The sequence below is a fragment of the Channa argus genome, chromosome 7 (assembly GCF_033026475.1).
Source record: "Channa argus isolate prfri chromosome 7, Channa argus male v1.0, whole genome shotgun sequence".
Lineage (NCBI taxonomy): Eukaryota > Metazoa > Chordata > Actinopteri > Anabantiformes > Channidae > Channa > Channa argus.
This window is the reverse complement of record NC_090203.1, coordinates 14268495-14280005: the sequence shown is the minus strand read 5'-3', so window position 1 is coordinate 14280005 and position 11511 is coordinate 14268495. Positions and strand designations below refer to the sequence as shown.

Sequence of the window (11511 nt, the reverse complement as noted above, 5' to 3'; positions counted from 1 at the left end):
AGAACATAAATTCAAAAAAATCCTACTCAAACTTAAAATAAATCAAACTCAAATTTTTGTTTCAAGCCAATTTATTAACATTTGCCCTTGTTTTTTTATGTTTACTATAACCATTTGTATTTTTATGTAATAAGTTTGATATTCATCTAAATAAACATTGTTGGTGTTATGTGTATACCGTGTTATTTGAATCAATCTGTTTCACAATAACATAACAAAGTATCCTTTTATGAAAAAGGAAGTGAAGCACAGCTTGATTAAAGATAAACCTGTGGTTTAACAACACAGAGACTAGGTAGCAGTGGCAGTGGCCAGCTATCTGCACTAAAATAAAGGTCACGAGGAAATGCTCTATTCTGAGATATGATTTCCCTTATTTTAGCAGAAACTGACATACAATGAACCTGACCTTATAAATCTCCTTAGCTGGGCATAATTTGAAGTATTGGTATGCTGTTAAAAAGCTAAAAGAAGGACTCAATCTCATGATCACCTACAACAAAGTAAATATATTGAGAGACTAGCAACCCAAAATCCACAAATGTGGCATTAGAGAGAAGAAACACAGCAGCTTCCTCTTCTCTGAGTGGACTCCCTCCTCCTTATCTGACACTGTTACATGCAGACAAACCCTGACAACACTGACAGCGTTGCCTGATACTTCTTCCTCTCATTTCCAACATCTTGTTTATGGCTGCGACAACACAACCATTTGAAAGAGAATAGAAGGACTGGTGGTCTTCTTTCACTTCCTGCTCAACCAGAAACCAACATTAAGATGTCCGACGCTCTTTGTATTGTGGGTTCCTTGTTTGGTAAGTGATGTGTTGTTTAATGTATTTTACAAATAGGACGATTGATGAAATAATAGTAAATGAGAGTGTTCAGTCTCTCAAACTGTTGTTGATATGATCTAAGGTTTTATTGCCCTTTTGTCTTTCAGGTTCCACAGAAGGACAGCAAGGTATCTTTCTTTTTTCTTTTGCTCCTATTGAAAGCTAAAGAATGAAGCTGTGTCTTGTGGCTTTATATTCAATCTTGTGTTTTCACTTTTTTCACAGAATGTGGCTCCTGTTACCTAATAAACATGGGGTCTGTTATGGCCATTATTGCATCTGATATTATCTTAACCATCTTCATCACGATTTCTGTGTTCTGCTTTGTAACTCATCACAACAGAAGGAGGGAATGGGATTCTCATGATGGTGAGACCTAGATTTTTGAATATTACTTTGTGAATTGTGTAGTTGTAATTGTGCTGAGTGATGCTAGAACAGGTGAGTAGTCATTTTTATATTTTAAACAGGTAGAAGAAACGTGTCATCATCAATATCAATGAAAATGCCTACAGAGGTCACAGAATCTCCCTACCAGGTAGAGCTGCATTATGATTTAAACCTCAAAGACAATAAATATGTGGATTATACTGGGAAATTATATAGTTGAATGTTTTAATGATATATTATTTGTACTTCATGATAAATTGCTTTTACTGCTTTGTAGGAGTTACACGGAGTCCAATCAGATGTGTACAGTGAGCTCCGACACTTTAGGAAATGAAACAATGGAGCTATAAAAATGCCAACGTCTTGTGTTTATTGCTGTATTCACATCTTGTTTTGCCACTTATAATTTATATTTTGCTTACTCTGTTGTACTAAATGTAGGTGTGTGTGTGTGGGTTTGTGTCTGTAAATTTTAAGCTATCTTTAAAAATGTATTTGTATGTATACAATTGTCAATTAAACTACATTTTAAAACTAAGGAAATGACCAAATATGCATCCTTTACATTTTCTTTCCTTTTGTATTAATATTCCAAGGGATTACTCACGCATTTTGACATATCAACAAAATACAAGAAACTCCAACAACAATAGAGTAGATTCTACAAGTCGTAAAAATCATAACTTCTACTGCTTAACTGCTCGAGGAGCTCGAGCAACATAAAATAGTCATAACATATTTGTTTCCTATATCTGTTCACATGATCACATAACATTCTTGCAAATATCTAAACATGGATCAAATTTCCAGTAGCAACTATATATTAGGAAACAGTCTGCCTCCTATGAGTCAACAGCCCTTGACTCAACATGAGAAAAAAACAGAACCTGAAAAAAAGAGAAGAAAATCGATTGTTATTCAACATGTCATTCATAAAGCATTGTAGCATTGTATTGTAAATAGATGAAAATAAAATTTAAGGATTTTACCACATAGCAACATAAGGTGGTTAAATAGAGATATGAGCAAAAAAGGCATCCATCTGATTCAAATGCCAAGGAAATACACCTTGGTATGATCCTCAGGAGGCTTGACTCTTGGCTGGAACAAATGAGCTAAAAGGAGTTTGTTGTGGGGGGGCTAAAGACCGTACATTGTGAGAAACAGAGAATCACACCAAATGTCAGATGTTTTAGGAGGCCAGTGACTATATCCACTGTGTATTTGATACACTCACTACTGCCAAACAAAAATGTTCTTACCTTGTGAATGTGTTTCAGAGCTGATACATTCTTGGGTTTCTGTGGGAATACGAAGATCAGCCTTTAATTGCTCAGAGAATAACACTTGGAAAAGTTTTATGCCATGTAGGATATGATCTTACCATCCCAGTCTCTGTCCCTGCTGTTGCCCACTGGATAAGGTCTGCCATTGTTCTGTCTGTCCTCTAAACTATCCCTATCCAGTTCTCTGCTTTCATCTTGCGCCACCATGCCATTCAACACATCGACTCTTCCGGCCTTTCTTTGGATGTTGGCACGTTGACTGGTGCCACCTGTCACTTTGTCTGCATGCAGATTGATAATTTTTTGTCCCGGTAGTTGTGAAACTTCATGAGCCACAACTATCATTTCTTCCTCACTGTGAAAATCAATCCACTCTCTGCTTGCTCGGTGTGGCCCCTGAGGCCCAATCTGCTCTATGCTCCAAGGGTCCTGAACCAGCTTTCTGCTTGTGTCCATCGGCCCCACACTCTTTATGTCAGCTCCTTTTTGCCCCTTGTCTTTTTTCAAGACCAGAGGACTCATGACCTCATCACTGCCAAGGTCTTTGACTGCATCTGCATAGACTAAAAGTTATTGCTACAACATTTGTATCATTGTATTATCAGCACAATTTGAAACACTACAATAACTGCAATTCATAGCTTAGATTTAAGGTAGCGTATCTGTATTTCCCTTCATTTCTGTCAGATACTTCAGGTTCTGGAATATTACCAAACCTTTCTGTTTAATTTATCTGTAATGAATGATTTTTCTACATTTGTATTTAAAATAAAGCCCACAAACCTGTATGACCATTCATGGCAAAACTCTCTGCAGACCATTCCTCTGATGTATCTATGAATGAGTTTGCTGCTAATGACACTTTGCAAACTGAACTGATGCTTTATCTATTAAACAAACAAATGCAACACACTAATTTTTACCTTCTGAGTCCTTTGTTACAGATTTACCTGGAGGGTTTTTATATCCTGCACAAATGAGACAATAGTTATTACCATGGGGGTTGTTGGAAGTCAAACCTGTTTGCTACAATACACCTTTAAGATTGAGGTAATGATAAAGATGCACAAATACCACATGTCTCTGTTCTCTTTTCTGACCTGGGTTTTGAATTTCTCAGTTGTGTTTTTGCAGAACAAAAAGTTCTGCAAAGACCTTCCTGTTTTAAAACTGACTATTACACCCAACTGCTTCATTTTGAACACTGACCTGTAATATTTGTAGGTATGGCCTTTTCATTAGCTCCTATGCTTTCAAGTGCATCTGTGACAATAGTAAAAAAAAAAAAAAAAAAAACCCTCTGATACAAGTTGACAGATTTTAATGTTTTAAAACATGGAAGAAAACATTAGCTAAATAACATGCAAAAACTTTACCATTAATGAAGCTTAACACACCTTCACTTTGGGCTTCATAAGAAAGAAAGTAAAAACAAGTAAAGAAAATATGTTAAGCCTCTCCCATCAGCTAAACAAAATAAAATAAACATTTGCATTGCAAAATCTGTATAACTCCAAACAAAAGTTAAATCATATTATAGTTCTGTCGATTTACCTCTGACTGGGCCGGTTATCCCCATAGTTGCAAAGAGAAGAATTAGGAAACAACAAATGAAACTGCAACAAAAAAATACATCAAAAATCACAGTTAATACATTAACAACTGGAAACTAAAATCCATCTTCATGACTGATAATTGAAAAGACAAATATATTTATTCAATAGTTCTAAAACTTACTGCTTCATTGTTGACTTCAGTACAGCTTCTTGTCCACTGTTTGGCTGCCAGAGTGTTGGAAGCTTTTATGCACTACCTATTTATCTGGCTATATAACCTTTAATAAAAACCTTGACTGACTTAATTATAGACTCTAAGAAGTATCAAATTGAGATTATAATCTAAAACTTTTTTTTTTTGTGTAACGGTGCACGACTTGCAGCCAGAGATGCAACAATTAGGCTTTGGGTCCGGATAAGTTCACAAAGACCTATTCATTATATCAATTCAAAATTAAAGCAACCGTTCTTAACTCCCACAAAGTGGATTTGTCTTTGTTTGTGGTGATTACAGGTGGTCGGTTGCCGTAGGAATTGGCTCTGGCCTCTTCTATGACCTCTTGTATGAGACATATGACCCTATGAGAACATGTACAGACTGTGTGTTGTTCTGTGTCACTATTTCACCATTGTCCATTTGCCCATTGTTGCCTTATATTTCTTCCTAACAAAGACCTTTAAAAATAGGCCCCACTGAACATACATCTATAGAAAATTCTCATGGAATATTCTGAAATGTAGAGCACAATAATTCATTCATCAGATGATAAAAAGCAATTGACTTATGACATGTGTCTCTGTAGAGGTAAAGGCGCCTGCTAAGGACTTCTTTTAGGCAGGCAGGCAGAATCAGGGAATGAATGTGTTTATCTTGACCTATTATAGTCTCAGCACCTGCTGTACTCAGATTCCAAGTATACAGGTCACTATTTAATATCTGCCACCATTATTATAATGCAAAGCTTGTTGTGGAGTCTGTGGTAGGTTCATATGAAGGAGACTGAGCCTCTAACAAATGGGTTTTAGGAGACCGCTAACAAACATTATAGAACACACAGGCCCACAACCACTCGCAGATCAAAGTTCGTGCCCCACTCAGACCTGTTGGTGGCACACGGAGCTGCGATCTCCCCCACGTAAAGGAAAAAAAGAAGAGCGCCCTCTGCGGGAGAGGCCGTTCGCACTAAGCTCTTGATCCCAAGCATCGCCATATTGACGTCCCAACAACGCTGAGAGGTAATCGTGTTATTTGATCACAAATCGGCGTAGGTTTGGAAATACTATTGAGGTTTTTTTACATGTCAGGAGAAGCTGGGAACGTGTAGCACCATCTCGGCGCCGCTCCGCTGTTCGATCACGGCGTTTGTAGGGTGTTTTTTCAAGGCGTTGTCAGCCAGTTGCCTCGCCAGAAGCAGCCAGCAGGCTATTCACTCCCCTAGCTTGTTAGCTTAGCACTTCTCAGCTTTGAAAAATGTGTTTTTCGAAGCATGTGACTTAGTTCTACGTTATTAACGACCACTATTACGATTCATTGACTCGTTAAGTCCCAGCTGCTCGTTTGTTCCTGTTATAGTCGCATATAGTGGTTCAGAGCTAGCGTTAGTTGTGACTTTCGTGCCGGCTTTTCCCTCCGCTGTTGAGGGGCTAATGCTAACTAGCTAGCTAGCAACTAAGCAGCTAAGCAGCTGCCCGGTTTGCCTGTTAGCTTTTAGCTCCAGTGCACTTACTGCAGGCCTTCGACCACAGACGTGCGTACACCCCCTTCTCATTTTAAGTATTAACTGAGCAAACTTACTCGTAAGTGAACGAGACTCGAATTAGAGAGACCATTTTTCCATTAGCTTCTTCTCATAAACACCAAACATTCATTCAGCTTACTAGTCGTATTAGCTGGCGTACATTGGATCGCAGTGTTAGTTCACTCATGCTCGCTGAACTAATTGACGGAATTGATTTTAATTAACCTGTCTTCTGCCTTTTCTAATCAACAGGATAAACCGCCTTGTTGTAGCCCCCAGTGATGACTGTATTGAACCCCGTACCTCCTGATTGAAGTGGTTGGAGGCCCCATTTAACATTCAGGTTTCTTCCATTTCACACGCCACCATATTTAGCCACACCAGACTCCAAGATTTAAGTTTGACTCGAATTGTTTTTGTTTTATTGATTTTTGTCCTTACATGTGCAGCTCTATTACTTTGTAGATTAATATTCTTGGCTTTCCATAGAATGTAAGAAAGCTTGAAGAAACATTTCTCTTTTACATTTGGTGTTGTACAGTTGCAATGAGCAGGCAACCCCCTTTTTCATCTGTCTCCACAGCTTTCTTACCATAAAGGCATCTTAAATACTCTCCTTTTAATTCATCTATCGCCATCATCCTGGAGGAAACCTCCCAGGTATTGTTGTTTTATATCTAAGAAATTACCACTTATCATCCCCCAACCCCAATTTACTTAAGGCTGTTACGTGTATGCCAACGTTGAAATTTGTAAATATTGGGTACAGGTACTTATTCATGTTTATTTCTTGGTCAGTACCATCCATTTATGCTGCTGTGATTTGATCAAATGTTCTTTTCCTTGTTTGTCTGTTCCTCTTTTGTTTTAGGAGTTCTAGAGAAGATCCTGTGTAGAATATGTCTGGCCCTGTTCCAAGCCGCTCTCGAGTTTACCCTGACGTAAACACACAGAGACCTCGGGAGTACTGGGACTATGAATCCCATGTTGTTGAATGGGGGTACGGCAATGCCGAATTTTTGGCCATTTAGTTACATTTGTTTTTGTTGGTTTTTTTGTGGGAAACCATTTGTTAATTGTGGCTTCTGTTTTGTTTTCTTTCTTCTATCTATCTTTTTTTTTTTTTATAGCAACCAAGACGACTATCAGTTAGTCAGAAAACTAGGGAGAGGAAAATATAGTGAAGTGTTCGAAGCCATAAACATTACAAACAATGAAAAAGTGGTCGTTAAAATACTGAAGGTATGAAGTTGATTAATATCATAGAAATATAAAATTCCTTACTTTTTTGTCACTTCAGTTATGGTTTCATGTATTTTACCTAATCTCTTTATTTATAGCCGGTCAAGAAAAAGAAAATCAAGAGAGAAATAAAGATCCTGGAGAATCTGAGGGGTGGTCCCAATATCATCTCACTGTTAGATATCGTTAAGGATCCTGTGGTAATTTTCAGGTTTTTACCTCCCCTGTAACCATCCAGGACTTGTATATGTACAAACTGTGATATATATCCAAATGTTAATTTCTTTTATGTTCTAGTCACGAACTCCGGCTTTGGTCTTTGAACATGTGAACAACACAGACTTCAAGGTAAACATCTCTTGTTTTTTACCTTTTTTAATTTTTGCACATACTTATACAAATATGTTCCCTCATAAATTTTAAATTAATTGTTATTTTCCTCCAGCAATTGTATCAAACCCTATCTGACTTTGACATACGGTTCTACATGTATGAAATTTTAAAGGTAAGAAACAGCATGTGGAACTGATTACCTTTTTTTGTTGTTTACATTGGTTCTTCAGCACACTTCAGATGCATACAAGCCTTTGGTGTCTAATACTTTTCCTTTTTTACTTATTTAGGCTCTGGATTACTGTCACAGTATGGGGATAATGCACAGAGATGTCAAGCCACACAATGTAATGATCGATCATGAACACAGAAAGGTATTATTACATGTTTTGGCTATTTTCGTAACTTTTCGTTTTTCCATTTTAAAGTCAGGTAATTGCACATTATATATTTAATCTATTACTTTAATATTTTTTAACTTTCAGCTCCGCCTAATTGATTGGGGTTTGGCAGAGTTCTACCACCCAAATCAGGAATACAATGTGAGAGTGGCATCCAGGTACTTCAAAGGACCTGAACTTCTGGTAGACTACCAGGTGAGGCCCTTATATTCTTTCTCTACGTGTCCAGGCATACCAGTTTTAAACAGGTTTGCCTAATGGTAAATAAGATTTATATTATTAAAGAGCAGATTTTTTTTTAATGCAGTCATGAAGTAATTGTATGGCATTTTTCTCTTATGATTTATTTTAGATGTATGACTACAGTTTGGACATGTGGAGTCTGGGTTGCATGCTCGCCAGCATGATCTTTAGGAAGGAACCTTTCTTTCATGGTCATGACAATTATGATCAGGTATAAAGATTTACATACTTTCATTGTCTTTTGTGGCTTAAATACAAGTGCGTCTAGGGTTGTCTTGTTGAAACATGTAATAACTTTGAGTATTCTTTACACCCAAACAAACCGCAATCTTCTCACACAGAATGTCGCTAACAGCCATCCCCCTACTGGAGTTTCTGGGAATTTTTGTCTTTCTCTGGGTTAACCACATGGGGGTTGCTGATTTATGGGCAGACATTTGAAACTTTTTGGCATCTTGATGAACTGGATGTGTTTTTTGTGTTATGGACTTTACCTACCAACTCTAAAATGGTGCCCGTACAGGATTTCCACTGTAGCTCAGTTGGTAAAGGAAGTCATCCATGGTTAGTGGTCAATGGTTCAATCCCCAGCTATATGTCGAAGTGTCTCTGGGCAAGATGCTGAACCCCCAACAGCCCATTACCATCTCCAGCTGTGCAGTGCCGGTCCAAGCCTGGTAGAAATTGGGGAGCATTACGTCAGGAATGGCATCCGACGTAAATACTGCCGAATCAACATGCGGACAATGATCCGCTGTGGCGACCCTGAACTATACGATAACGATAGTAGTGGTACTGATGTGCAACTCACAGGATAAGCCAAAAGGAAAGAAAAAAACACTGAATTTCCACTGTTTTCCATGGCTTATATGGACTTCTACTTTTCTTCCACTCTATTGAAATTAAATGACGTTTTCATTGCTACACCATTACATCCGTTATATTTCTCTATCATTTGTACAATTACACATTCTAAATACTAAAACTGGTTTAGGCAAACTGTTTATTTATTAATGTATTATTTCATGATACAAATAAGTGTTGAATGAAGAATAGTTTGCTTTAATGGAAATTAGGTTTGTCTAATGATGGCTTGATAATGTTATTTATTTGCATATTAGAATGGGTCATTAAACAAGCTATTAGTTAGTGAGAGATTGTCCTATTGATGAAATCTGCATGTTATCTGACTACACAAGTATTTAATGAATCAATTTTACTTGTTAATATATTCCTATATACTTTGTTTCCCACAAGTTAATACTTTTGCAAAACCCCACACAAAACCACTACCCAATTAACTATATATAGATACTCCGACGTCAGAACTCTTCTTGTAATTGAACAAATGTGTAATTGTACTCTGTAAATTGTTGAACTGTGTCTTATATTTTCCAGCTTGTGCGGATTGCAAAAGTACTTGGCACTGAGGACCTGTACGACTACATTGATAAGTACAACATTGAATTGGATCCACGGTTCAATGACATCCTGGGGAGGTAAAACACTGTGGCTGTTTGGCCCTGAAAAAAGTATGAGAATATTTTTCTGACTCAAGGTTTGGTCTTATCAGTGCTACATTAAAACTTTATTTCTGTTCTGTTCTCTAGACACTCTCGCAAAAGGTGGGAGAGGTTTGTGCACAGTGAGAACCAGCACCTGGTAAGCACAGAGGCTCTAGACTTCTTGGACAAACTGCTGCGCTATGACCATCAAGTCCGCCTCACAGCCAGAGAGGCCATGGAGCATCCCTACTTTTGTAAGATTGTTTTCCCTTTCGCTTAATCAACTAGCCAATAAATGGAAGTTGAGCAAGAAATGCGGACAACATTTCTTACATTTGCCTCCATATATTGCTTTACAGTCAAAATTCAGTGCAGTATTTTATATGTCTTAGTTGCAAAATTGGTTCATGAGATGCTCAAATACACTTTTATTGTCAGATCCCATCGTTAAAGATCAGGGAAGGGGTGCCACTCCTGGAGGAATGGCTGCCAGCTCCACACCAGTCAGCTCCTCGAGTATGATGGCCGGTAAGCTATTACCCATGTTCTTTTTAGTCTCTTACTTGTTCTTTTGTTTAAAAAAAAAAAAATGTAAATTAACAAATAGTTAGGTTGTGAGAAATTGCTGTCATGAAAGTGAAATATCTTAACTTAGATTCTAATTAGATGTGTATACAAGGATTTTAAATGAGCCTCCTGTCTCTCCTAGGCATCACCTCAATGTCCTCCTCACAGCCACTGGCTAACATCGCTGGATCACCAGTCATCTCTGCCCCAAACACTCTGGCCACACAAGTCCCTGCAGCCACTGGAGCCCAGCCCTGAAGCCGCTTCCTTACCCATGTTTGTGTGCTCATGGCCGTGTCTCGCCTAGCTCCCACTGGGGCCCAGGGCCATGGCTCCCCTTTTTATGTTGAAAATAACAAAGAAGAAGATTTAAATTGCTTTTCACATTCAGTTATATTTTGACACCAGGACTTGACAGAAATGTATTGTTGCACCTGTCAGGATTATTAAAATTGATTTGGGTGTGTCATTTGAAAATGCCGTTGTCTAGAAATTCTAATAAGATGTAGACATGAACAGAATGGATAATAAAATTTATTTTGTATGTTCCAAATATACAGTCTTGCTTGAAACTGTTTGATGGGGATCCTGCTGTATTACACTGTGAACCTTTACACAATTTCACAACACAGAGTCAGGAATCTGGTGTGCCCCACCTAACAGTGCTCGCTGGTTGCACACAATGTAATGTGCAGGAGGTGTAGATGTTTTGAAGTTGTTAGATGCTACCATTCTTTAATTGGACTTTTGTAGATATTCTACAGCTACTGTCAGGTTGCATGCACCCAATGCTGAGTATCACAGGGTCAATAGTTTGCCAATTTATGTTACTTTCACTTCTGTAAGTATGTATGTGTTCATGTTTGTTTTTTATGAAATCTCTTACACATGATTTTGATTACATAGACAATTTTGTAACTTTTTTGTTTTATGTTCAGAGGACTCATCGCCTACAAAAAACAACTTCAAAAATAAACAATTTAAACAGGGTTTTGCAGGCACTACACGTTATTGAGCACATGTCTGTTGACCAGTTTTCATTGGCAATACAATGTATTAGTGAATTTAATTAACAGTATAGTAAATAGAAAATGGTACAGGTCTTGTAAAATGTTTTGGCACCAAAGCTTATCAGCCTATGTTAATACTTTCACACCCCTGTATTTACATTGAATGTATCTGACCAATGTTTTGTACAGATATAAAATACAAGTGCACTCATTTTCAATGATACATGTACATATTTGTAGACAGATTTAAATAATGTGAGCTGAATGTAGGAATAAGAGCAAAAAAAAAGCACCTCCCAGATCATTTAAATTTACAAATTACTGTAAAGGGGAGGTGAAAGACACCTGGGTTATGTTAAACATAAATAAAATACTACTACAAACTAGGCAGAACCAAAAAGCG

At 37.6% G+C, this 11511-nt stretch overlaps 2 protein-coding genes across 3 annotated transcripts; both read left to right on the top strand.

Moving 5' to 3' along the window:
- The first annotated feature begins 447 nt into the window (after nucleotides 1-447).
- On the top strand, nucleotides 448-1708 carry tyrobp (transmembrane immune signaling adaptor TYROBP). Its single transcript, XM_067511895.1, has 5 exons — nucleotides 448-815; nucleotides 944-964; nucleotides 1062-1205; nucleotides 1307-1374; nucleotides 1504-1708. The coding sequence occupies exons 1-5, from the start codon at nucleotides 779-781 to the stop codon at nucleotides 1558-1560; spliced, it is 327 nt and encodes a 108-aa protein (XP_067367996.1). The 5' UTR covers nucleotides 448-778; the 3' UTR covers nucleotides 1561-1708.
- Nucleotides 1709-5182: 3474 nt separating this feature from the next.
- LOC137130266 (casein kinase II subunit alpha-like) lies at nucleotides 5183-11088 on the top strand. 2 transcript variants are annotated; one of them, XM_067510169.1, is made up of 16 exons: nucleotides 5183-5304; nucleotides 6060-6150; nucleotides 6257-6299; nucleotides 6391-6467; nucleotides 6679-6807; nucleotides 6938-7049; nucleotides 7148-7249; nucleotides 7347-7397; nucleotides 7495-7554; nucleotides 7673-7756; nucleotides 7868-7978; nucleotides 8136-8237; nucleotides 9425-9525; nucleotides 9637-9785; nucleotides 9970-10059; nucleotides 10241-11088. In XM_067510169.1, exons 5-16 carry the CDS (start codon nucleotides 6707-6709, stop codon nucleotides 10354-10356), a joined length of 1179 nt encoding a protein of 392 aa, XP_067366270.1. In that variant the 5' UTR covers nucleotides 5183-5304; nucleotides 6060-6150; nucleotides 6257-6299; nucleotides 6391-6467; nucleotides 6679-6706; the 3' UTR covers nucleotides 10357-11088. The 2 variants fall into 2 exon arrangements, with proteins under 2 accessions (XP_067366270.1, XP_067366269.1); XM_067510168.1 differs by lacking the exon at nucleotides 6257-6299.
- Nucleotides 11089-11511: the final 423 nt, after the last annotated feature.

What these genes read in the sequence shown, in the direction of transcription:
- tyrobp (XM_067511895.1), top strand. Translation starts at nt 779, where the DNA reads ATGTCCGACGCTCTTTGTATTGTGGGTTCCTTGTTTG. An exon ending in TTCCACAGAAGGACAGCAAG is followed by an intron (nt 965 to 1,061) that starts GTATCTTTCTTT and finishes CTTTTTTCACAG; the next exon opens with AATGTGGCTCCTGTTACCTA. An exon ending in GGAATGGGATTCTCATGATG is followed by an intron (nt 1,206 to 1,306) that starts GTGAGACCTAGA and finishes TATTTTAAACAG; the next exon opens with GTAGAAGAAACGTGTCATCA.
- LOC137130266 (XM_067510168.1), top strand. Translation starts at nt 6,707, where the DNA reads ATGTCTGGCCCTGTTCCAAGCCGCTCTCGAGTTTACCCTGACGTAAAC. An exon ending in TTCAATGACATCCTGGGGAG is followed by an intron (nt 9,526 to 9,636) that starts GTAAAACACTGT and finishes TCTGTTCTCTAG; the next exon opens with ACACTCTCGCAAAAGGTGGG. An exon ending in CATGGAGCATCCCTACTTTT is followed by an intron (nt 9,786 to 9,969) that starts GTAAGATTGTTT and finishes TTTTATTGTCAG; the next exon opens with ATCCCATCGTTAAAGATCAG.